The sequence below is a fragment of the Oncorhynchus clarkii genome, chromosome 7 (assembly GCF_045791955.1).
Source record: "Oncorhynchus clarkii lewisi isolate Uvic-CL-2024 chromosome 7, UVic_Ocla_1.0, whole genome shotgun sequence".
NCBI classification, from domain to species: domain Eukaryota; kingdom Metazoa; phylum Chordata; class Actinopteri; order Salmoniformes; family Salmonidae; genus Oncorhynchus; species Oncorhynchus clarkii.
In genome coordinates, this window is record NC_092153.1 from 3,984,254 (window position 1) to 4,010,550 (window position 26,297).

At 43.8% G+C, this 26,297-nt stretch overlaps 2 protein-coding genes across 2 annotated transcripts in view; one reads left to right on the top strand and one right to left on the bottom strand.

The window, feature by feature from the left end:
- The window catches only part of LOC139412753 (tripeptidyl-peptidase 2-like), a 62,076-nt gene extending 51,820 nt beyond the window's left edge, over nucleotides 1–10,256 (top strand). The window contains exons 22-28 of the mRNA XM_071159439.1: nucleotides 206–284; nucleotides 2,241–2,446; nucleotides 3,132–3,228; nucleotides 4,718–4,848; nucleotides 7,222–7,465; nucleotides 7,619–7,738; nucleotides 9,083–10,256. Coding sequence (XP_071015540.1) covers nucleotides 206–284; nucleotides 2,241–2,446; nucleotides 3,132–3,228; nucleotides 4,718–4,848; nucleotides 7,222–7,465; nucleotides 7,619–7,738; nucleotides 9,083–9,172 — 967 coding nt within the window. The 3' untranslated portion in view covers nucleotides 9,173–10,256. The remainder of the gene's footprint in view (nucleotides 1–205; nucleotides 285–2,240; nucleotides 2,447–3,131; nucleotides 3,229–4,717; nucleotides 4,849–7,221; nucleotides 7,466–7,618; nucleotides 7,739–9,082) is intronic.
- Nucleotides 10,257–16,911: 6,655 nt separating this feature from the next.
- LOC139414036 (uncharacterized) lies at nucleotides 16,912–23,202 on the bottom strand. Its single transcript, XM_071161912.1, has 8 exons — nucleotides 22,817–23,202; nucleotides 21,224–21,341; nucleotides 19,842–20,087; nucleotides 19,289–19,753; nucleotides 18,586–19,131; nucleotides 18,270–18,430; nucleotides 17,692–17,809; nucleotides 16,912–17,558 (listed from the first exon to the last, which is right to left on the bottom strand). The coding sequence occupies exons 1-8, from the start codon at nucleotides 23,105–23,107 to the stop codon at nucleotides 17,176–17,178; spliced, it is 2,328 nt and encodes a 775-aa protein (XP_071018013.1). The 5' UTR covers nucleotides 23,108–23,202; the 3' UTR covers nucleotides 16,912–17,175.
- Nucleotides 23,203–26,297: the final 3,095 nt, after the last annotated feature.

The following is a 26,297-nucleotide window of genomic DNA, read 5'->3' on the forward strand; positions in this document are numbered from 1 at the left end:
CTGTCTCCTCTCTCCCTCCCCCCTCCCCCCCTCTCTCTCTACTCTCCCCCCCCTCTCTCTGTCTCTCTCTGTCTTTCCCCCTCTCTCTGTCTCTCTCTCCCTCCCCCCTCCCTCCCCCCTCCCCCCCTCTCTCTCTACTCTCCCCCCCTCTCTCTGTCTCTCTCTCTGTCTCTCTCTCTCTGTCTCTCTCTCTCTCTCTACCCAGGGTTCCTAAAGGAACATGTCCAGGATGCTATCTGACCGGCTCCCTGGTCGTGCCTAAGGGAGAATACGGCAAGAAAGCAGTGAGTGGCTCTTTCTACTGTCACTCAACAGCTCTCCTACACTCTCATTGGCTCACTCCTTTTATGGCCCCCACTCGTCATCCTTCTCAACCAATCAGAAGCTTTGCTAGCATCACAGTTTTAGTTGCACGTTGCTTTGATGCTCTTTTCACTGTGTGGTGGGAGGGGTTTTCTAGTTCCTGCCTGCGACTCCGTGGCCTGTGATTTGTAGATGCTGCTGTCCGTCACTCTGGTCTTTGTTGTGTTCAGGAGTTCTGTTGGGTTCTGTTTAGTTCTGGTCTACTTGCCACTAGTTGTAAACGATGAGAGAGAAGCAGTATGACTTGTCACTAGTTGTAAACGATGAGAGAGAAGCAGTATGACTTGTCGCTAGTTGTAAACGATGAGAGAGAAGCAGTATGACTTGTCACTAGTTGAGAGAGAGAGAAGCAGTATGACTTGCCACTAGTTGTAAACGATGAGAGAGAAGCAGTATGACTTGTCGCTAGTTGTAAACGATGAGAGAGAAGCAGTATGACTTGTCACTAGTTGAGAGAGAGAGAAGCAGTATGACTTGCCGCTAGTTGTAAACGATGAGAGAGAGAAGCAGTATGACTTGCCGCTAGTTGTAAACGATGAGAGAGAGAAGCAGTATGACTTGCCACTAGTTGAGAGAGAGAGAAGCAGTATGACTTGTCACTAGTTGTAAACGATGAAAGAGAGAAGCAGTATGACTTGCCACTAGTTGTAAACGATGAGAGAGAGAAGCAGTATGACTTGTCACTAGTTGTAAACGATGAGAGAGAGAAGCAGTATGACTTGCCGCTAGTTGTAAACGATGAGAGAGAGAAGCAGTATGACTTGCCACTAGTTGTAAACGATGAGAGAGAAGCAGTATGACTTGCCACTAGTTGAGAGAGAGAGAAGCAGTATGACTTGTCGCTAGTTGTAAACGATGAGAGAGAGAAGCAGTATGACTTGCCACTAGTTGTAAACGATGAGAGAGAAGCAGTATGACTTGCCGCTAGTTGTAAACGATGAGAGAGAAGCAGTATGACTTGCCACTAGTTGAGAGAGAGAGAAGCAGTATGACTTGTCGCTAGTTGTAAACGATGAGAGAGAAGCAGTATGACTTGTCGCTAGTTGTAAACGATGAGAGAGAAGCAGTATGACTTGCCACTAGTTGAGAGAGAGAGAAGCAATAGGACTTGCCGCTAGTTGTAAACGATGAGAGAGAAGCAGTATGACTTGCCACTAGTTGAGAGAGAGAGAAGCAATAGGACTTGCCGCTAGTTGTAAACGATGAGAGAGAAGCAGTATGACTTGCCACTAGTTGTAAACGATGAGAGAGAGAAGCAGTATGACTTGCCACTAGTTGTAAACGATGAGAGAGAAGCAGTATGACTTGCCACTAGTTGTAAACGATGAGAGAGAAGCAGTAGGACTTGCCGCTAGTTGTAAACGATGAGAGAGAGAAGCAGTATGACTTGCCACTAGTTGTAAACGATGAGAGAGAGAAGCAGTATGACTTGCCGCTAGTTGTAAACGATGAAAGAGAGAGGCTGTATGCTCCTTCCTGTGTTCTCTCTCTCACTGTGTGTTATTCTGACCACCAGGGACAGGCCTCTGCAAAACGACAAGGAAAATGTAAAAAGGTACTGATGACCTAGAAATCACTCTGTCAAATCCTCAAAAGGAAAATGGTGTTTTATGTTGTGAATCACTGTGGGGAAGAATTAAGATATTTGCTAGCCCCACCAACATGTAAATATATTTCTACTGGCAAAGTTAGACAAGGTTCATTTCCTCTGGTGGTCAATATAGCAGCACAGCTGTGTTCTGTCACCATGACAACGCATTCTAACTGACAAGGGATTGGACAGACAGCAGGGGGTGAAGTGTTGTAGAGGCTTATGGGTAACGTAGTCCTAGAGGGTGTCAGTGTGTTAACCAGTGGTTTTTATCTTTCTCATCAAGGACATTGTGCCAGTGGTCTATCACCTCATCCCTGCACCCAACAAGACCAAGAACGGAGCGAAGGAGGGAGCGAAGGAGGGGGTGAAGGAGGGGGCGAAGGAGAAAGAGGGAGCGAAGGAGGATGCGAAGGAGGGAGCGAAGGAGAAGGATGTGAAGGAGGAGTTTGAAGAGGCTCTCAGAGACCTGAAGATACAGTGGATGACCAAGTCAGTCTCTCTGTCTGTTTGGGTCTCTCTACCTGCTGTCAGTCTCTCTGTTTGGGTCTCTACCTGCTGTCAGTCTCTCTCTCTCTGTTTGGGTCTCTCTACCTGCTGTCAGTCTCTCTCTGTCTGTTTGTGTCTTTACCTGCTCTCAGTCTCTCTGTTTGGGTCTCTACCTGCTGTCAGTCTCTCTCTGTCTGTTTGGGTCTTTCTACCTGCTGTCAGTCTCTCTCTGTCTGTTTGGGTCTCTCTACCTGCTGTCAGTCTGTCTGTTTGGGTCTCTCTACCTGCTGTCAGTCTCTCTGTTTGGGTCTCTACCTGCTGTCAGTCTCTCTCTGTCTGTTTGGGTCTTTCTACCTGCTGTCAGTCTCTCTCTGTCTGTTTGGGTCTCTCTACCTGCTGTCAGTCTCTCTGTTTGGGTCTCTACCTGCTGTCAGTCTCTCTCTGTCTGTTTGGGTCTCTCTACCTGATGTCAGTCTGTCTCTGTCTGTTTGGGTCTCTCTACCTGCTGTCAGTCTCTGTTTGGGTCTCTCTCTACCTGCTGTCAGTCTCTCTGTTTGGGTCTCTCTCCCACCCTTACATCTCTCTCTCTCTCTCCCCTTCTCCCTTCCCTCTCTCTCTCTCTCTCCTTCTCCCTTCCCTCTCTCTCTCTCCCCTTCTCCCTTCCCTCTCTCTCTCTCCCCCCCTCCAGGTTAGACACCAGTTCCCTGTATGATGACCTGAAGGAGAACTTCTCTTCTTACCTGCCACTACATGTTCAGAGGCTGCACCAGCTCGACTCTGAGAAGGTACACACACTATCTGCTGTTGATTAATCATGTCTAACCTTGATCTCTCTCGCTCTCTTTCTCTGCTGTTGATTAATCGTGTCTAACCTTGATCTCTCTCTCTCTCTCTCTGTCTCTCTCTCTCTGCTGTTGATTAGTCATGTCTAACCCTGCTCTCTCTCTCTCTGCTGTTGATTAGTCGCGTCTAACCCTGATCGCTCTCTCTCTGCTGTTGATTAGTCGTGTCTAACCCTGATCTCCCTCTCTCTCTCTGTTGTTGATTAGCAGTGTCTAACCCTGATCTCTCTCTCTCTGCTGTTGATTAGTCGTGTCTAACCCTGCTCTCTCTCTCTGCTGTTGATTAGTCGCGTCTAACCCTGATCTCTCTCTCTGCTGTTGATTAGTCGTGTCTAACCCTGATCTCTCTCTCTCTCTCGCTGCTGTTGATTAGCCGTGTCTAACCCTGATCTCTCTCTCTCTCGCTGCTGTTGATTAGTCGCGTCTAACCCTGATCTCTCTCTCTCTGCTGTTGATTAGTCGCGTCTAACCCTGATCTCTCTCTCTCTGCTGTTGATTAGTCGCGTCTAACCCAGATCTCTCTCTCTGCTGTTGATTAGCCATGTCTAACCCTGCTCTCTCTCTCTGCTGTTGATTAGCCGTGTCTAACCCTGATCTCTCTCTCTGCTGTTGATTACACGTGTCTAACCCAGATCTCTCTCTCTGCTGTTGATTAGTCGTGTCTAACCCTGATCTCTCTCTGCTGTTGATTAGTCGTGTCTAACCCTGATCTCTCTCTCTGCTGTTGATTAGTCGCGTCTAACCCTGATCTCTCTCTCTCTGCTGTTGATTAGTCGCGTCTAACCCTGATCTCGCTCTCTCTGCTGTTGATTAGTCGTGTCTAACCCTGATCTCTCTCTCTCTCTCTGCTGTTGATTAGTCGCGTCTAACCCTGATCTCCCTCTCTCTCTGCTGTTGATTAGTCGCGTCTAACCCTGATCTCCCTCTCTCTCTGCTGTTGATTGGTTGTGTCTAACCCTGATCTCTCTCTGCTGTTTACTCGTGTCTAACCCTGATCTCCCTCTCTCTCTGCTGTTGATTGGTCGCGTCTAACCCTGATCTCTCTCTCTCTCTCTGCTGTTGATTGGTCGTGTCTAACCCTGATCTCTCTCTCTCTGCTGTTGATTGGTCGTGTCTAACCCTGATCTCTCTCTCTCTGCTGTTGATTGGTCGTGTCTAACCCTGATCTCTCTCTCTGCTGTTGATTGGTCGTGTCTAACCCTGATCTCTCTCTCTCTCTCTGCTGTTGATTAGTCGCGTCTAACCCTGATCTCCCTTTCTCTCTGCTGTTGATTGGTCGTGTCTAACCCTGATCTCTCTCTCTCTCTGCTGTTGATTGGTCGCGTCTAACCCTGATCTCTCTCTCTCTCTGCTGTTGATTGGTCGTGTCTAACCCTGATCTCTCTCTCTCTGCTGTTGATTGGTCGTGTCTAACCCTGATCTCTCTCTGTAGGAGCGTCTGAAGCGCCTGGGTGACATCGTAACGGCCTCTGACATGGTTCTGTCTCAGATCGACCAGACGGCCCTGGCAGTCTACCTCACCTTAAAGACCGACCCTCGCCCTGACGCTGCCACAATCAAGAGGTGCACCACTAAGTCTTAGTCTGGGTCCCAAATGGCACCCTATTCCCTATATAGTGAACTACTTTAGATCAGAGCCCTATAGAACCCTATTCCCTATATAGTGCACTACTTTAGACCAGAACCCTATTCCCTATATAGTGCACTACTTTAGACCAGGGCCCTATAGAACCCTATTCCCTATATAGTGCACTACTTTAGACCAGGACCCTATGGGCCCAGTCCACCTGGCCGTGCTGCTGCTCCAGTTTCAACTGTTCTGCCTTATTATTATTTGACCCTGCTGGTCATTTATGAACATTTTAACATCTTGGCCATGTTCTGTTATAATCTCCACCCGGCACAGTCAGAAGAGGACTGGCCAATCCTCAGAGCCTGGTTCCTCTCTACCCAGTACAGTCAGAAGAGGACTGGCCAATCCTCAGAGCCTGGTTCCTCTCTACCCAGTACAGTCAGAAGAGGACTGGCCAATCCTCAGAGCCTGGTTCCTCTCTACCCAGTACAGCCAGAAGAGGACTGGTCACCCCTCATAGCCTGGTTCCTCTATACCCAGTACAGCCAGAAGAGGACTGTTCACCCCTCAGAGCGTGGTTCCTCTGGTCTACCCAGTACAGCCAGTAGAGGACTGGCCAACCCCTCAGAGCCTGGTTCCTCTCTACCCAGTACAGCCAGAAGAGGACTGGTCACCCCTCAGAGCCTGGTTCCTCTGGTCTACCCAGTACAGCCAGAAGAGGACTGATCACCCCTCATAGCCTGGTTCCTCTCTACCCAGTACAGCCAGAAGAGGACTGGTCACCCCTCAGATCCTGGCTCCTCTCTACTCGGTACAGCCAGAAGAGGACTGGCCACCCCTCATAGCCTGGCTCCTCTCTACTCGGTACAGCCAGAAGAGGACTGGTCACCCCTCATAGCCTGGCTCCTCTCTACCCGGCACAGCCAGAAGAGGACTGGCCACCCCTCATAGCCTGGTTCCTCTCTACCCGGCACAGCCAGTAGAGAACTGGCCACCCCTCAGAGCCTGGTTCCTCTGGTCTACCCAGTACAGCCAGAAGAGGACTGGCCACCCCTCATAGCCTGGTTCCTCTCTACCCAGTACAGCCAGAAGAGGACTGGCCACCCCTCATAGCCTGGTTCCTCTCTACCCAGTACAGCCAGAAGAGGACTGGTCACCCCACATAGCCTGGTTCCTCTCTACCCAGTACAACCAGAAGAGGACTGACCACCCCTCAGAGCCTGGTTCCTCTCTACCCAGTACAGCCAGAAGAGGACTGGCCACCCCTCAGAGCCTGGTTCCTCTCTACCCAGTACAGCCAGAAGAGGACTGACCACCCCTCAGAGCCTGGTTCCTCTCTACCTGGTACAGCCAATGGAGGACTGACCACCCCTCATAGCCTGGTTCCTCTCTACCTGGTACAGCCAGAAGAGGACTGGCCACCCCTCATAGCCTGGTTCCTCTGGTCTACCCAATACAGCCAGAAGAGGACTGGCCACCCCTCATAGCCTGGTTCCTCTGGTCTACCCAGTACAGCCAGAAGAGGACTGACCACCCCTCATAGCCTGGTTCCTCTCTACCCAGTACAGCCAGAAGAGGACTGGCCACCCCTCAGAGCCTGGTTCCTCTCTACCCGGCACAGCCAGAAGAGGACTGGCCACCCCTCATAGCCTGGTTCCTCTGGTCTACCCAGTACAGCCAGAAGAGGACTGGCCACCCCTCAGAGCCTGGTTCCTCTCTACCCGGCACAGCCAGAAGAGGACTGGCCCACCCCTCGGAGCCTGGTTCCTCTCTACCCAGTACAGCCAGAAGAGGACTGGTCACCCCTCATAACCTGGTTCCTCTGGTCTTCCCAGTACAGCCAGAAGAGGACTGGCCACCCCTCAGAGCCTGGTTCCTCTCTACCCGGCACAGCCAGAAGAGGACTGGCCCACCCCTCGGAACCTGGTTCCTCTCTACCCAGTACAGCCAGAAGAGGACTGGCCACACCTCATAGCCTGGTTCCTCTCTACCCGCCACAGCCAGAAGAGGACTGGCCACCCCACATAGCTTGGTTCCTCTCTAGCTTTCTTCCTAGGTTCTGGCCTTTCTAGGGAGTTTTTCCTAGCCACCGTGCTTCTAACACCTGCATTGCTTGCTGTTTGGGGTTTTAGGCTGGGTTTCTGTACAGCACTTTGAGACATCAGCTGATGTACGAAGGGCTTTATAAATAAATGTGATTTTGATTTGAATAGGGTTCCATTCAGGGCTCACACTTAGACAGTCAGGTCACAACAGGTTGTCTGTCTGTTAAATCCGTTAAAACCACTCCCCTTTACCTCATTTCTATTGGACAGAGAATTTGATATCTAATAGAACTTCCTGTTTCTGTGTGTTTCCTGCAGTGACATGGAGAAGCAGAAATGTTCCCTGCTGGATGCTCTGTGTAGGAAGGGCTGTGCCCTGGCCGACCTGGTACTGCTGCCTGCTCCACCCCAGGACGGGGCCGGGGGGGCCGGAGACAGGGCAGAGACAGGGGCTGAAGAGGAGGAGGTGACCAGCTCTGACGACGCCCAACAGGGCAGGGCCAAAGCCTTGACAGACACCTTCTGGGAGCTGCAGAAGTGGGTGGAGCTAACGGACTCTAAGGTGAGGAGAAGAGGTGTGGCCAGCTGTTTCCTCGACGATCCCCGGCTTACGCCACAACTTGCAGTGGATGATGTGTCAACGGTAACTTACATATGAATCATCCATCTCAATCTTTCTCCCAATTTTTGATGGTTTGATCCCCTTCCTCCCCAGGTGTTGACGTTCTCCTACAAACATGCACTAGTCAATAAGATGTACGGCAGAGCCCTGAAGTTTGCCTCCAAGATCGTAGAAGATAAACCCAGTAGAGAGAACTTGAAGAACTGCATTCAGGTTAGAAACATCCTCTGCACAACTACCCGATACATCTACTTCCTGTTAGTTATGTTTTACAGCCTCCGCACAACTACCTGATACATCTACTTCCTGTTAGTTATGTTTTACAGCCTCCGCACAACTACCTGATACATCTACTTCCTGTTAGTCATGTTTTACAGCCTCAGACCAACTACCCTGATACATCTACTTCCTGTTAGTCATGTTTTACAGCCTCAGTCCAACTACCTGATACATCTACTTCCTGTTAGTCATGTTTTACATCCTCAGTCCAACTACCTGATACATCTACTTCCTGTTAGTCATGTTTTACAGCCTCAGTCCAACTACCTGATACATCTACTTCCTGTTAGTCATGTTTTACATCCTCAGTCCAACTACCTGATACATCTACTTCCTGTTAGTCATGTTTGACATCCTCAGTCCAACTACCCTGATACATCTACTTCCTGTTAGTCATGTTTTACAACCTCAGTCCAACTACCTGATACATCTACTTCCTGTTAGTCATGTTTTACAGCCTCAGTCCAACTACCTGATACATCTACTTCCTGTTAGTCATGTTTTACAGCCTCAGTCCAACTACCCTGATACATCTACTTCCTGATAGTCATGTTTTACAACCTCAGTCCAACTACCTGATACATCTACTTCCTGTTAGTCATGTTTTACAGCCTCAGTCCAACTACCTGATACATCTACTTCCTGTTAGTCATGTTTTACAGCCTCAGTCCAACTACCTGATACATCTACTTCCTGTTAGTCATGTTTTACAGCCTCAGTCCAACTACCTGATACATCTACTTCCTGTTAGTCATGTTTTACAGCCTCAGTCCAACTACCCTGATACATCTACTTCCTGATAGTCATGTTTTACAACCTCAGTCCAACTACCTGATACATCTACTTCCTGTTAGTCATGTTTTACAGCCTCAGTCCAACTACCTGATACATCTACTTCCTGTTAGTCATGTTTTACAGCCTCAGTCCAACTACCTGATACATCTACTTCCTGATAGTCATGTTTTACAGCCTCAGACCAACTACCCTATACATCTACTTCCTGTTAGTCATGTTTTACAGCCTCAGTCCAACTACCTGATACATCTACTTCCTGTTAGTCATGTTTTACAGCCTCAGTTCAACTACCTGATACATCTACTTCCTGTTAGTCATGTTTTACAGCCTCAGACCAACTACCCTATACATCTACTTTCTGTTAGTCTTAGACTAGCAGTGTTTAATCTGTCTGTAACACCTGAACAAAGAGACTAAAGCTCAGAGACATTCAGATTGCAATCTACTTCCTGTATGGTGACATCACGTCCTGTTTGTTTCCAGGTAATGCGGTCCTTGGGCTGGATGCACTGTGCCACTTTCACAGAGAACTGGCTGCCCATCATGTACCCTGCCGACTACACTCCCTTCTAGACACTCTGTTACACACACACACACACACACACACACAGCAGGCATGGATTGACCTCACAAACATAAACACACATCTGAAAACAGTTTTTTTACCAAGTCTTGACTGAATGCCTCGAAACAATGTGGTCACGTAGAGAAGATTTCAACCCAGACACATTTTCAGAGCTTCTTGTTAAAAAAACCTCCACTGTTGTTCAGTTGTAGATAGAAAGATGAAGTCCCAGAACGGATCGTTTCGTCTTTATCTGATATTTCTGTACTGAATGTTTCACCCTCCTGAAGGAACCCGGTCTGTAGAAAGGTACCGACACGCGTCATAATACACATTATAAACAGGCAATATAACATGTTATTATTCTCCCTGATGGATGTTTAAGTGTGTGTGTGTGTGTGTGTGTGTGTCCGTCCTCTCTTTGGAATCCCTGGAAAGAGCCTCCCTCGTTGTCAGGATTCCACAGTGATCCTGTCCTCGCTTTTGTTTCACCCCTCCCTCCCTCCTTCCCTCCCCCTTTCTCTGTACTGTAAATTAAGCATTTGAGGTTTTAGTTACGGTCTGAAGTTCAGGGTTCATCTGTCTTCTCGTTGCCAACGACAGTCACTCCTAATGGCCTTAACTTAATCCACCACGGGACCGTCAGCGCCGTCCAGCTCTGACTCCGGATCGATCAGAACAACCTCCTCATATCTCTCTGGTTGTGGCCCAAACACCACCCTATTCGCTATATAGTGCACTTCTTGTGACTAGAACCCTGCGGGGGTTTCATACGGCTGTGATTTGAAAGCAGTGCACTCTATAGGGAATAGGTTAACATTTGGGAGGCATCCTATCGGTTCTCTCTGCTGGTGTCAAAAGACCTTTCGGATAATATTAATGGGATGTCTTGTATTTATATTACAACTCAAAAACGTAGTCAATTAAACAACAATATTTTACGGAATGTTAAGATTTTAAGGAAATGTACTTTTTAGTATTATTTTATAACCATATTCTTCCTGGACGACATGTGGAAAGTACCAACACGCAGTTTTGTTATCACTGTAATGGAATTATGTCACAAATGAATAAAAAGATTTGGAAGAGTAATTGTATGAGTGTCTTATGGAGTTATCTGATCCAACAGTCGACAACTTAGGACTTCCTATATCCACAACCCATTTATATTTGACCATAGAAACTGGAACAAAGACAGCAAAGCGTATATATTTTTTATATTTAATATCAATCCAAATTTTCCAAGTACATGTTTGTAAAGAAAAGGAAGCTGAAGCATTTACATCGAGGAACCCATTTTGAGCCTTTTTTGTTGTTGTTGTCTGTGTTGTATGTGGGACATATTTGGGAGATGGACCGTCGCTAGGCAACAGTTCCGAAACGCGATTGAGAGAACAAGGACTTCTGAAGCTTCAAGTAAGCAATGTTACTAAACTAGTTGTGTTGAATCAGTTTAAAGTGAAACTAATGAATTATGTATGACATGTAGTGAATATATGAACAGGTAGTGCAGGATGTCATGTAAAAATCTTACCGGCATGAAATAGTTTCCAATCGTTCAGATAGTTGCGTTGTAATATTTTCACGGGCTGTTTCTTTCTGCCTGTCGACTGCTATCGTTATGCTGAGTTGACTGTAAAAGATGAATTGCTAAAGTAAACCAGTAGTGATTAGGGACTGTTAGCCATTTTTAAAATGAGCAGGATAAATGTGTCTGTTTTCTGAAGGAACTGTGTCTAGTCAACTGGGACAGCCAACTGCCCACATTGGGCACGTTTCTCTGCGCGTCTTTTATGGCTATGTGGGAAGCTAATCAACTTCAAAATCAATTTAACTTCAAGGGGGCCGTCTTGGTTTAGCTTGGCATTAAATAAGCAGCGCACACCCCTGTGACAAGTCAACTACTGTAATGAAACCCCCTAGCAGACCCCTAGACTACCATACACACCCTTCTACCATCATGCACTGCCTCAGTCAGAAACTCTTGTCTAGACTACCATCTCATCCCAATTATATTCAAATAAAAAGGCCAATATAGCTTGGAAAGACAATCAGTGCAGCCTCTTTCAGTGCACATTTGTCAATATACCCTCATCTCTCTCCTCTTCCACATTACAGACATTATGAGTGGCTTCTCTAGTCTTTTAGTTAACTGTTATCCTGTTATCTCTACCCCTTCTACAGACATTAACTGTTATCCTGTTATCTCTACCCATTCTACAGACATTAAAACTGTTATCCTGTTATCTCTACCCATTCTACAGACAATAAAACTGTTATCCTGTTATCTCTACCCATTCTACAGACATTACAACTGATATCCTGTTATCTCTACCCCTTCTACAGATGCTAAAACTGTTTATCTTGCTGGACACTCATCCCATCATACCAACACAACGATATATTTAGAGAGGAGACCATCTGACACACACATCTATCCATTACCCAATCTCTGTTTACAAGCAGCATGTGTAATAGCAGTTTTGAGTCAGTGCTGTGGAGAGATATACACACACACTATTACTCAGTCTCTGTTTACAAGTAAGTAATCCCAGTTTGTAAATAGAGGTTTGACAGAGAGTTGTTGCACCAAGTTATGCTCGGTGTATTTTCTGGTCACAGCAGGTATTTCTAGTGAGTGTTTTTTACAGTAGCTTGCTGTTGGAAATGGATACCAATGCATACGCAATGGAATGTGTTATCTAACACATTATATAATGCCTTATGGAGCAGGATACATGGGGAATATACATAAACATGGGGAATACCTATATATAAACATGGGGAATATACATAAACATGGGGAATATACATAAACATGGGGAATATACATAAACATGGGGAATATACATAAACATGGGGAATACCTATACATAAACATGGGGAATATACATAAACATGGGGAATACCTATACATAAACATGGGGAATATACATAAACATGGGGAATACCTATACATAAACATGGGGAATACCTATACATAAACATGGTGAATATACATAAACATGGGGAATATACATAAACATGGGGAATATACATAAACATGGGGAATACCTATATATAAACATGGGGAATATACATAAACATGGGGAATACCTATACATAAACATGGTGAATATACATAAACATGGTGAATATACATAAACATGGGGAATATACATAAACATGGTGAATATACATAAACATGGTGAATATACATAAACATGGTGAATATACATAAACATGGTGAATACCTATATATAAACATGGGGAATATACATAAACATGGGGAATATACATAAACATGGGGAATATACATAAACATGGTGAATACCTATACATAAACATGGTGAATATACATAAACATGGGGAATATACATAAACATGGGGAATATACATAAACATGGTGAATACCTATACATAAACATGGGGAATATACATAAACATGGGGAATATACATAAACATGGGGAATATACATAAACATGGGGAATATACATAAACATGGGGAATACCTATACATAAACATGGGGAATATACATAAACATGGGGAATATACATAAACACGGGGAATACCTATACATAAACATGGTGAATATACATAAACATGGGGAATATACATAAACATGGGGAATACCTATACATAAACATGGGGAATATACATAAACATGGGGAATACCTATACATACACATGGGGAATATACATAAACATGGGGAATACCTATACATAAACATGGGGAATATACATAAACATGGGGAATATACATAAACATGGGGAATATACATAAACATGGTGAATATACATAAACATGGGGAATATACATAAACATGGTGAATATACATAAACATGGGGAATACCTATACATAAACATGGTGAATATACATAAACATGGTGAATATACATAAACATGGGGAATATACATAAACATGGGGAATACCTATACATAAACATGGTGAATATACATAAACATGGGGAATATACATAAACATGGTGAATATACATAAACATGGGGAATATACATAAACATGGGGAATATACATAAACATGGGGAATATACATAAACATGGGGAATATACATAAACATGGTGAATATACATAAACATGGTGAATATACATAAACATGGGGAATATACATAACCATGGGGAATATACATAAACATGGTGAATACCTATATATAAACATGGGGAATATACATAAACATGGGGAATATACATAAACATGGTGAATATACATAAACTTGGTGAATACCTATACATAAACATGGTGAATATACATAAACATGGGGAATATACATAAACATGGTGAATATACATAAACATGGGGAATATACATAAACATGGGGAATATACATAAACATGGGGAATATACATAAACATGGGGAATATACATAAACATGGTGAATATACATAAACATGGTGAATATACATAAACATGGGGAATATACATAACCATGGGGAATACCTATACATAAACATGGGGAATATACATAAACATGGGGAATATACATAAACATGGGGAATATACATAAACATGGGGAATATACATAAACATGGTGAATATACATAAACATGGTGCCACTATGGACCAGGATACATGGGGGATTTTAACTCTTACCTCCATTAAGAACGGTTTTGATTTCGTCAGCGTTTGGCCTGGGTATGAGAATTTGACCTGAATACGCCAGCTCTCGAGTTTCTGATATGACCGTTAAAACCAAATCTAATCCAGCCTGAAACCCTTTTGTCAGAGGTCCTTGGTATGCCCCTGCCTCTGCCCTACATAGCTCGGTATGAGGGGTCTGATGAGGGGGACAGGGCCAAAGGAAATGGCTGGTCCACAGAGAGAGGGAGTGATGTCAGTGTCTGATTCTGTTGTGGTATTGTTGTACTGTGACCTTTTATAATTATTTTGACTTGGTAACTAATAGCAAGCCATTTCTAGATTTAACCTATCATAGAGGGCAGAGGTTGCCGGGTGAACTGATTCAAATGGCAGCTTGGAGGCAACCCCCATTCCAGTATGTTGTTGTAGTATTGTTGTACTGTGACCAACCCCCATTCCAGTATGTTGTTGTAGTATTGTTGTACTGTGACCAACCCCCATTCCAGTATGTTGTTGTAGTATTGTTGTACTGTGACCTTTTATAATTATTTTGACTTGGTAACCAATAGCAAGCCATTTCTAGATTTAACCTATCATAGAGGGCAGAGGTATGCCGGGTGAACTGATTCAAATGGCAGCTTGGAGGCAACCCCCATTCCAGTATGTTGTTGTAGTATTGTTGTACTGTGACCAACCCCCATTCCAGTATGTTGTTGTGGTATTGTTGTACTGTGACCAACCCCCATTCCAGTATGTTGTTGTAGTATTGTTGTACTGTGACCAACCCCCATTCCAGTATGTTGTTGTAGTATTGTTGTACTGTGACCAACCCCCATTCCAGTATGTTGTTGTAGTATTGTTGTACTGTGACCAACCCCCATTCCAGTATGTTGTTGTGGTATTGTTGTACTGTGACCAACCCCCATTCCAGTATGTTGTTGTAGTATTGTTGTACTGTGACCAACCCCCATTCCAGTATGTTGTTGTGGTATTGTTGTACTGTGACCAACCCCCATTCCAGTATGTTGTTGTGGTATTGTTGTACTGTGACCAACCCCCATTCCAGTATGTTGTTGTGGTATTGTTGTACTGTGACCAACCCCCATTCCAGTATGTTGTTGTAGTATTGTTGTACTGTGACCAACCCCCATTCCAGTATGTTGTTGTAGTATTGTTGTACTGTGACCAACCCCCATTCCAGTATGTTGTTGTGGTATTGTTGTACTGTGACCAACCCCCATTCCAGTATGTTGTTGTGGTATTGTTGTACTGTGACCAACCCCCATTCCAGTATGTTGTTGTGGTATTGTTGTACTGTGACCAACCCCCATTCCAGTATGTTGTTGTAGTATTGTTGTACTGTGACCAACCCCCATTCCAGTATGTTGTTGTGGTATTGTTGTACTGTGACCAACCCCCATTCCAGTATGTTGTTGTAGTATTGTTGTACTGTGACCAACCCCCATTCCAGTATGTTGTTGTAGTATTGTTGTACTGTGACCAACCAACGTACCAGTATGTTGTTGTAGTATTGTTGTACTGTGACCAACCCCCATTCCAGTATGTTGTTGTGGTATTGTTGTACTGTGACCAACCCCCATTCCAGTATGTTGTTGTGGTATTGTTGTACTGTGACCAACCCCCATTCCAGTATGTTGTTGTGGTATTGTTGTACTGTGACCAACCCCCATTCCAGTATGTTGTTGTGGTATTGTTGTACTGTGACCAACCCCCATTCCAGTATGTTGTTGTAGTATTGTTGTACTGTGACCAACCCCCATTCCAGTATGTTGTTGTAGTATTGTTGTACTGTGACCAACCCCCATTCCAGTATGTTGTTGTGGTATTGTTGTACTGTGACCAACCCCCATTCCAGTATGTTGTTGTAGTATTGTTGTACTGTGACCAACCCCCATTCCAGTATGTTGTTGTAGTATTGTTGTACTGTGACCAACCCACATTCCAGTATGTTGTTGTAGTATTGTTGTACTGTGACCAACCCCCATTCCAGTATGTTGTTGTAGTATTGTTGTACTGTGACCAACCCCCGTTCCAGTATGTTGTTGTAGTATTGTTGTACTGTGACCAACCCCCATTCCAGTATGTTGTTGTAGTATTGTTGTACTGTGACCAACCCCCATTCCAGTATGTTGTTGTAGTATTGTTGTACTGTGACCAACCCCCATTCCAGTATGTTGTTGTAGTATTGTTGTACTGTGACCAACCCCCATTCCAGTATGTTGTTTGTGTATTGTTGTACTGTGACCAACCAACGTACCAGTATGTTGTTTGACATTTAGATTTTCTGACCAGGTCAGCATATACAGTATCTCTTTCTGTCATAAATCTGGTATGTTTATTTGAAGAGTTAGCTGGCTAGCTTGTAAAGTGGCGAATTAAAGTAATGTTAGCCTAGCTTTCTCTGTTTAGCTAGTTAAATTAGCTAGTCGTTTAAAAAAAAATCTAACCTTTCAAGCCTGCTGTGAAGAGTAAGTTTTACAGTATGTTCTTAACTCGGTTACATTTAGTATTATTTTATATCAATATTTTTATTCGACCACATATGGAAAATACCAACACACTATTTTGTTATCATAGTCACTGGAATGGAATTATGTCACAAATGGGGAAATAATTCTGAATAAAAAGATTTGGACTAATTGTCTCTCATTGTGAGTGTGTTATGTATTTCTCAGGTCCACCAGCAGCATACTTACGATATCCATTATTATTATTATTATTATTGGTATTATTATTATTATTATTATTATTATTATTGGTATTATTATTAGTATTATTAGTATTATTATTATTATTATTGGTATTATTATTATTATTGGTATTATTGGTATTATTGTTATTGGTATTATTATTATTATTATTATTATTATTATTGGTATTATTATTATTGGTATTATTATTATTATTATTGTTATTGGTATTATTATTATTATTATTATTATTATTGGTATCATTATTATTATTATTGGTATTATTATTATTGGTATTATTATTATTGGTATTATTATTATTATTGGTATTATTATTATTATTGGTATTATTGGTATTATTATTATTATTATTATTGGTGTTATTATTATTATTATTATTGGTGTTATTATTATTGGTATTATTATTTGACCATACAAACTGAAACAAGACAGCGAAGTGCATACATTTTAATATTAATATCAACTATCTAAGTACCTGTGTAAAAACAAAGTAAACAATAAAGCACTATGTATAGTAGATCATTAGAAAGTAGAACATCAAACATCAACAACAACATCAGTCGTCCATCAACGTCCATTATCATTAGCCAAGATGGCCGCCTTCTGTCTTCAAGCATTTCTCAGAGGAAGAAGAAAATACTCTTGGTTACAGTCGGCAGGATGTCGACAGTAGTTCCTCATCCTTCTTTCCACAATTCCTACCTTTTACATGTGGCCTTGAAGATCTTAACCTCTCCCATCTCAGCCAGCAGGGTGGTGTTGAAGGTGTTCTTGAAGTCCTCAGTGAATACCAGGTTTGTCTTGAGGCGGACCTTGTTGGCCCAGATCAGAGTGTTTCCTGGACGACAGAAGTATTTCATGGTAACCAACAGCTCCTCTAAGTCGTGGTGATACACCACGTCAGCCGCCAGCACGTAGTCATAGCGATACACTGATCGCGGGTAAGTGCGTTCCACCTCAGGACCCCAGGACAGAGCTGTCACCTCAGGTGTATAGTTAGAGCGCCCTCTGGTGTTTCGGAGCAAGTTGTATCTCAGATTACTAAGGACGTCTGGGAGGTCGGTGGCCGTCACCTGGGCACCTGGGGACACATTACATAAGGAGCTTCTTAAGAAGAAGAAGAAGAAAGATGTCTTTTGTAGTCAGTTATCACCAGATACAGCAGATACCACAGGATTAGAGTCTAAAACTCAAAGGTAATCAGTAAGACTTACCCAGTAGACTGGCGACGATAGACACTAATCCTGTCCCTGATCCCAGTTCCAAAACCTGCTTTCCTTTCAGATCTATCACATCAGTATTGGTCTCCAGGTAGTTACATAGAGCCAATGCCTGCAGGGGAGCAAATACATTATATTACTATGTGTAGCCTATCACCACCTAGTGGTCCATCACGTGTTGCAGGTAGGACGTTTATAGAAGTCCACCACTAGGTGGCAGTAGTCCATTTGTCTGTTTCCCTGTAGAAGAGCAATCTGAATAGGAAGGCCAGAAGACACCTGTTGTTCCATGTGAGTGTTTGGTGCATTGATTTATCCTGCCAACTACTTCAAATGTAGTGATTTATCTTCCCGACAACGCCAAATGTAGTGATTTATCCTGCCGACAACGCCAAATGTAGTGATTTATCCTGCCGACAACGCCAAATGTAGTGATTTATCCTGCCGACAACGCCAAATGTAGTGATTTATCCTGCCGACAACGCCAAATGTAGTGATTTATCCTGCCGACAACTATCCTGCCGACAACTATCCTGCCGACAACGCCAAATGTAGTGTAGAACTGTACTCACTGCTGGCCATATCACTCCGCCATGGGAGTCCATTGCCTCAACGATGTTGATTTTGTGCCCAGCATAGAAGTAGACCTCTCTGTCCAGTCGTATCCAGGGGACGTGGGTATTATCCAGCTGGGCATCTCCTGTATTCTTGGTTTCCTTGGTGTCCAGCTCCTCTACACAGGAATGGAACAAACCACTCATTCACATTCTAATGGGGATGGATCATACCATTTCTATTTCCTGGGTGTGTACTGTCGATGGTAGACTTGTGTTGTTGAATGATTGAGTCTGAGTATCTAGGCATTAAAAAACGATGTCAACGACTCACCGATAATGTCTTCGTCAGTCGCTTCGGTGCTACAGCGGGAGTTAGTGTTTTCTGCGTCATCATCATCATCATCCTCATATCCTTCATCACTATGTTCCAACGTCTGTTTCTCCCATGCTTGGCTACTGCCATCACCTGCATCAGCTTCCTCCTCCTCCTCCAAACTGTTGTCTTGTTCCTCTGACCTTTTATCTGCCTCCACAACAAACTGTTCGACCCAGACCGGTCTCTCCTCCCGTTGGACATTTGAGTCCTGAGTGTCTGCCTCCACAACAAACTGTTCGACCCAGACCGGTCTCTCTTCCCGTTGGACATTTGAGTCCTGAGTGTCTGCCTCCTCAACAAACTGTTCGACCCAGACCGGTCTCTCCTCCCGTTGGACATTTGAGTCCTGAGTGTCTGCCTCCACAACAAACTGTTTGACCCAGACGTGTCTCTCCTCCCGTTGGACATTTGAGTCCTGAGTGTCTGCCTCCACAACAAACTGTTCGACCCAGACCGGTCTCTCCTCCCGTTGGACATTTGAGTCCTGAGTGTCTGCCTCCTCTGCACAAGAAACACAAAGAAGACCACAAGAGTGAAGAGTAGCTGCTGCATGTGCAGTAGCTAATGGGGATCCTAATAAACTAAACTAATTCAACAACACAATGAGATCAGCTCCTGGCCTTTTAGAACTTATATTTACATTAGGTTGAATGCTCACCAAGACCCTCAAGCTCTGATTCGGAGGTAGAACGTGAGCCAGCAGAATTCTGCTGCTCTTCATCGTCTCTGCAATCTTGAGAGTCTTCCTGGTTTTCTCTGTCCTTGTTCTCCTCTTTCAGTCCCTCCTTCTGCATCGCGTTTTCTTCCTCATTCTCAGTTGTTTGATCTGCTTCAAACTCTTCCTCCTTTTCCTCTAAACCATTTCCCTCCACCTGTAAACAGACATGTTCTTCCTCCTCCTCTTCCTGTTGTTTTCCTGGGACCAGCTCTGGTTCCTCCTCCTCTTCCTGTTGTTTTCCTGGGTCTAGCTCTGGTTTCTCCTCTGTTTCTCGACACGTGCCCATGAATATGTTTACTTCTCCAATCTCAGCCAGCAGTGTGGTGTTGAAGGTGTTCTGGAAGTTCTCTGTGAAGCTCAGGTCTGTCTTGAGGCGGACCTTGTTGGCCCAGATCAGAGTGGTTCCTGAGGACCACATTAGAAATAAGCGTCATTTAATGCTTTCAAGTGTTATATTCTGGGATTCTTTAAACAGTTCAATCAATCAATCAACCTGGACGGCAGAAGTATCTCATGGTGAACAGCAGCTCTTCCAGGTAGTCATGGTGATACACCACGTCAGCCGCCAGCACGTAGTCATAGCGATAGACAGATCTGGGGTAGATGCGTTCCACGTCAGGACCCCAGGACAGAGCTGCAGCTTGGGGAGTGTTCCTACAACGCCCTCTTGTGTTACGGAGCAGGTTGGCTCTCAGGTTACCTATGATCTCTGGTAGGTCTGTAGCTGTGATCCAGGCACCTGGGGACAGGAAGCACTCTGTTATTCAACTAACAGACACACAGGTGGCCAGTACCAAATCAAACCCTAGCCACTAGTTGTCTAGTGCTGAGGACACTTCATGCAGATCTGAAAAGGTTGGATAGGTGTAAGTGGTATAGAATGCCGGGACCTCCTCCACTTAGCTAGCCACATTGATAGGACCTCCACCTTGCAATCCACCTTGCTAGCCACCTTGATAGGACTTCCTCCACCTTGCTAGTCACCTTGGTAGAACCTCCTCCACCTTGCTAGCCACCTTGATAGGACCTCTTCCACCTTGCTAGCCACCTTGATAGGACCTCCTCCACCTTGATAGGACCTCCTCCACCTAGCTAGGGCCTCCTCCACCTTGATAGGACCTCCACCTTGATAGGACCTCCTCCACCTAGATAGGGCCTCCTCCACCTTGATAGGAGCTCCTCCACCTTGATAGGACCTCTTTCACCTTTCTAACCACCATGATAGGACCTGCTCCACCTTGCTAGCCACCTTGCTAGGACCTCCTCCACCTTCCTAGCCACCTTGCTAGGGCCTCCTCCACCTTGCTAGCCACCTTGCTAGGACCTCCTCCACCTTGCTAGCCACCTTGATAGGAACTCCTCCACCTTCCTAGCCACCTTGCTAGGGCCTCCTCCACCTTCCTAGCCACTTTGACAGGACCTCCTCCACCTTGATAGGACCTCCTCCACCTTGCTAGCCACCTTGATAGGACCTCCTCCACCTTCCTAGCCACCTTGCTAGGGCCTCCTCCACCTTGCTAGCCACCTTGACAGGACCTCCTCCACCTTGATAGGACCTCCTCCACCTTGCTAGCCACCTTGATAGGACCTCTTTCACCTTCCTAGCCACCTTGATAGGACCTCCTCCACCTTGCTAGCCACCTTGATAGGACCTCCTCCACCTTGATAGGACCTCCTCCACCTTGATAGGACCTCCTCCACCTAGCTAGGGCCTCCTCCACCTTGCTAGGACCTCCTCCACCTTGCTAGGGCCTCCTCCACCTTGCTAGCCACCTTGATAGGACCTCCTCCACCATGATAGGCTATGTATAAATTTCACCATATTACTTACACCTCTCTGATCTTCTCAGATGTACATTTAATGCCCAGACTCACCTAGGAGTGTGGCTACAATAGACACTAGGCCAGGACCTGCTCCTAGCTCCAGCACTGCCTTGTCCACCAGGTTCAACTGCTCAACGTTGGTCTCTAGGTAGTGACACAGAGCCAACGCCTGCAGGCAACCAGAGTTACTATAGAAACCATCATTATAGTTGTTAGAACTTCAACCATAGTTACTGTAGAAACCATAATTTTAGTTGTTAGAACTTCAACCATAGTTACTATAGAAACCATTATTATAGTTGTTAGAACTTCAACCATAGTTACTATAGAAACCATCATTATAGTTGTTAGAACTTCAACCATAGTTACTATAGAAACCATCATTTTAGTTGTTAGAACTTCAACCATAGTTACTATAGAAACCATGATTATAGTTGTTAGAACTTCAACCATAGTTACTATAGAAACCATCATTTTAGTTGTTAGAACTTTAACCATAGTTACTATAGAAACCATCATTATAGTTGTTAGAACTTCAACCATAGTTACTATAGAAACCATTATTATTGTTGTTAGATCTTCAACCATAGTTACTATAGAAAACATCATTATAGTTGTTAGAACTTCATCCACAGTTACTATAGAAACCATCATTATAGTTGTTAGAACTTCAACCACCGTTACTATAGAAGCCATTATTATAGTTGTTAGAACTTCATCCATAGTTACTATAGAAACCATCATTATAGTTGTTAGAACTTCAACCACCGTTACTATAGAAGCCATTATTATAGTTGTTAGAACTTCATCCATAGTTACTATAGAAACCATCATTATAGTTGTTAGAACTTCAACCATTGTTACTATAGAAACCATCATTATAGTTGTTAGAACTTCATCCATAGTTACGTTAGAAACCATCATTATAGTTGTTAGAACTTCAACCATTGTTACTATAGAAACCATCATTATAGTTGGTAGAACTTCAACCATAGTTACTATAGAAACCATCATTATAGTTGGTAGAACTTCATAAATCATCATCACCATCCTCATCACCACCATCAATCATCATCCATCATATTAATTCATCGTTATCCTACATCCATCTATGAATGCCATGTTAAATAGTAGACTGACTCACTGCTATCATTGTTATCTATGAATGTCATGTTAAATAGTAGACTGACTCACTGCTATCATTGTTATCTATGAATGTCATGTTAAATAGTAGACTGACTCACTGCTATCATCGTTGTCTATGAATGCCATGTTAAATAGTAGACTAACTCACTGCTATCATTGTTATCTATGAATGTCATGTTAAATAGTAGACTAACTCACTGCTATCATTGTTATCTATGAATGTCATGTTAAATAGTAGACTGACTCACTGCTATCATTGTTATCTATGGATGTCATGTTAAATAGTAGACTGACTCACTGCTATCATTGTTATCTATGAATGTCATGTTAAATAGTAGACTGACTCACTGCTATCATTGTTATCTATGAATGTCATGTTAAATAGTAGACTGACTCACTGCTATCATTGTTATCTATGAATGCCATGTTAAATAGTAGACTGACTCACTGCTATCATTGTTATCTATGAATGTCATGTTAAATAGTAGACTGACTCACCGCTGGCCAGATGACAGCACCGTAAGAGTCCAAGGCCTCAAAAATGCTGATCTCCTCTCCTACGTAGCAAAACACCTCTTTACCAAACTTGGAGTAGGTAGTGGGGGCCCAGGCCTGCTCCTTCTGCTGCTGGGGTTCAGTCTCCTTGGCTTTGTCATCTGATTCCTCCTCACTGTCTATCACTGTTGTCTCGCTATCATCTTTCTCATCTTCATCTTTCTCCTCCTCCTCCTCTACTGTAATGAAAGCAGTGTCCTTCTCATCTTTGTGATTTGTGCCTAAAGGATCCATAAAAATCTGAAATACGATTTTACTCCAACTGCACTGATGTTGAAATGACAAGTTAGCTACTAATGGTACAGCCAGCACTCTCTTCAGGCTCAGTCTCTCCCACACTTTGTAAAACCCAAGTCCAACACTTGAGTTTTTATCTCTCTCCCCCTCTCTCTAACTTCACCCCTCCCCGGACCATGTTTGGTAACAACATATTTTTCCCCACTTACAGTCTGTCAAAGCTAAGTACTGTAATGAAATCCTGCCCCCCTTAGACACCCTTCCACAGCCCTCGTTCCCCATATGGACCGCCTCACAGCGGAGTTGACGAGAGAGCAGAAACAGCCGCTTTTAAAACCCTTTATCAAACCAAAAACCATCACCTACCTACTGCAGTCCTTGGTTTTATTTGGTCAGCGGGGTTTTTGGGGGTCAACCCTCCACCTTTCTGTCTTGGTTTTCCATCTCGTACTCAACGAATCAATCATTAATGAAGTCTTTTTCTCTTCTTCTTGTTGAAGATCGTTCTAACTGAATCTTAGGAAGTCTTAGAGTCAAGGTTTTAAGACTGATCAGAATCCTGCTGGGTCGTCTCAGAGTCGAGGTTTTAAGACTTTATCTGAATCCTCCTGGGTCGTCTGAGTGTCGAGGTTTTAAGACTGATCGGAATCCTGCTGGGTCGTCTCAGAGTCGAGGTTTTAAGACTGATCAGAATCCTCCTGGGTCGTCTCAGAGTCGAGGTTTTAAGACTGATCAGAATCCTGCTGGGTCGTCTCAGAGTCTAGGTTTTAAGACTGATCAGAATCTTGCTGGGTCGTCACAGAGTCGAGGTTTTAAGACTATCTGAATCCTACTGGGTCGTCACAGAGTCGATGTTTTAAGACTTTATCTGGATCCTCTTAGGTCGTCTCAGAGTCGAGGTTTTAAGACTTTATCTGAATCCTCCTAGGTCGTCTCAGAGTTGATGTTTTAAGACTTTATCTGGATCCTCTTAGGTCGTCTCAGAGTCGAGGTTTTAAGACTTTATCTGAATCCTCCTAGGTCGTCTCAGAGACAAGGTTTTAAGACTTTATCTGAATCCTCTTAGGTCGTCTCAGAGTCAAGGTTTTAAGACTTTATCTGAATCCTCTTAGGTCGTCTCAGAGTCGAGGTTTTAAGACTGATCAGAATCCTTCTGGGTCGTCTCAGAGTCGAGGTTTTAAGACTGATCAGAATCCTGCTGGGTCGTCTCAGAGTCAAGGTTTTAAGACTGATCAGAATCCTGCTGGGTCGTCTCAGAGTCTAGGTTTTAAGACTGATCAGAATCTTGCTGGGTCGTCACAGAGTCGAGGTTTTAAGACTATCTGAATCCTCCTGGGTCGTCACAGAGTCGAGGTTTTAAGACTGATCAGAATCCTGCTGGGTCGTCTCAGAGTCGAGGTTTTAAGACTGATCAGAATCCTCCTGGGTCGTCACAGAGTCGAGGTTTTAAGACTGATCAGAATCCTACTGGGTCGTCTCAGAGTCAAGGTTTTAAGACTATGAGAGTCAGAATCCTTCATCACACCAACCCAACTCTATATTTAGAGATGGAACCATCTGAAACACACACAAACACATTTTAGATTTAAACAAACAATATCTAAATCGCCGTAAACTGTCAACTCCATCTCCCTGATATACTAAAATAGGATATGAATTTTGGTTCAAATATGTTTATTTTAATTAGGTTTTAGAGTCATGAAGCAACTGAGGACAGGGGCTGAAATTAACACCAGCCAAATGTGGGTAGATTTTGGCAATGGCGAGTAAAGATGTTTATTTCATCAGTCACATTGGCGGGTGGTTAGAGGTCAGGGGTCAGGGCTACACAGTGCCAGCATTCCCACTCGCATTTGCAAATTAAAATAAAGTTAAAAGTCAAGTATGAGCACATTTATGGCAAAAAATAAACTGCTGTAGCCGTTTTCAAATGATTTCTACCATTTGTGTTTCATAGCTGGTAATCGCACAAAGAATTAGGAAACCTATAGCCCTCATTGTGCCGCAACACTGCCTGGTTTGTGGGCTATGAGCAGCTGTGAGCACTGTGAGTGAAGTGCTGAAAGACTGATTTTTTTATAGAAGCGCTGCCACAGGCAGAGACGTTGCTCTAATTTACTTGAAAGTGTTTATCTTGATTTGTTCACAAGCCAGGTTGTTTTTCAATGTTTCAGTTTGTTTCAATTGCCGGCAAAGAGAAGTCAGTTTAGGTTTAGGTCTGATGAAAACAGGCAGGGAAAGTTAGCTTGTCCGTCCGTGGTGGTCGGTGAACTCTCAATCTTCTGGCCCGCAACACCTGCGTGGTATTGAACGTGGTAAAAGTCGATATCCACGTTTATAAACACAGGGTTGCTACAGTTATTGTTATTTGTGGTCGAGAACATAACATTTTTTTCTATGAGAGGGGTGTGTGAAAAGATTTTTTACGTTGGGGGGGAGGGGGGCAAACATTTTTTTATGTCACCCCCCCTCGCCCAATACATTTCGAACTGTCCCTTAGTTGCTATTTGATGATATTTTTTGTAAAATTAGAAGGTGGTTCCTTTACATGTGTGATAGTGATAGCTGATACTTTGGTTTATCAAAATACACAATTTATCAAATGTTGTTAATTATTAAGAACAATATTTGTGATTTTTGTTTTGTTGATTGTCCCCGAAGTAATACAAAAAGATTGGTGTCCAAATCAGGAAACTGGTTCAGGGAACAGAACCAAATCAGGAAACTGGTTCAGGGAACAGATCCAAATCAGGAAACTGGTTCAGGGAACAGATCCAAATCAGGGGTTGAAACTGGTTCAGGGAACAGAACCAAATCAGGGGTTGAAACTGGTTCAGGGAACAGAACCAAATCAGGAAACTGGTTCAGGGAACAGATCCAAATCAGGAAACTGGTTCAGGGAACAGATCCAAATCAGGAAACTGGTTCAGGGAACAGATCCAAATCAGGAAACTGGTTCAGGGAACAGAACCAAATCAGGAAACTGGTTCAGGGAACAGATCCAAATCAGGAAACTGGTTCAGGGAACAGAACCAAATCAGGAAACTGGTTCAGGGAACAGATCCAAATCAGGATACTGGTTCAGGGAACAGATCCAAATCAGGAAACTGGTTCAGGGAACAGAACCAAATCAGGGGTTGAAACTGGTTCAGGGAACAGATCCAAATCAGGAAACTGGTTCAGGGAA

What these genes read in the sequence shown, in the direction of transcription:
- LOC139414036 (XM_071161912.1), bottom strand. Translation starts at nt 23,107, where the DNA reads ATGGATCCTTTAGGCACAAATCACAAAGATGAGAAGGACACTGCTTTC. An exon ending in GTGCTGTCATCTGGCCAGCG is followed by an intron (nt 21,342 to 22,816) that starts GTGAGTCAGTCT and finishes GGTTGCCTGCAG; the next exon opens with GCGTTGGCTCTGTGTCACTA. An exon ending in TATCGTCGCCAGTCTACTGG is followed by an intron (nt 17,559 to 17,691) that starts GTAAGTCTTACT and finishes ATGTGTCCCCAG; the next exon opens with GTGCCCAGGTGACGGCCACC.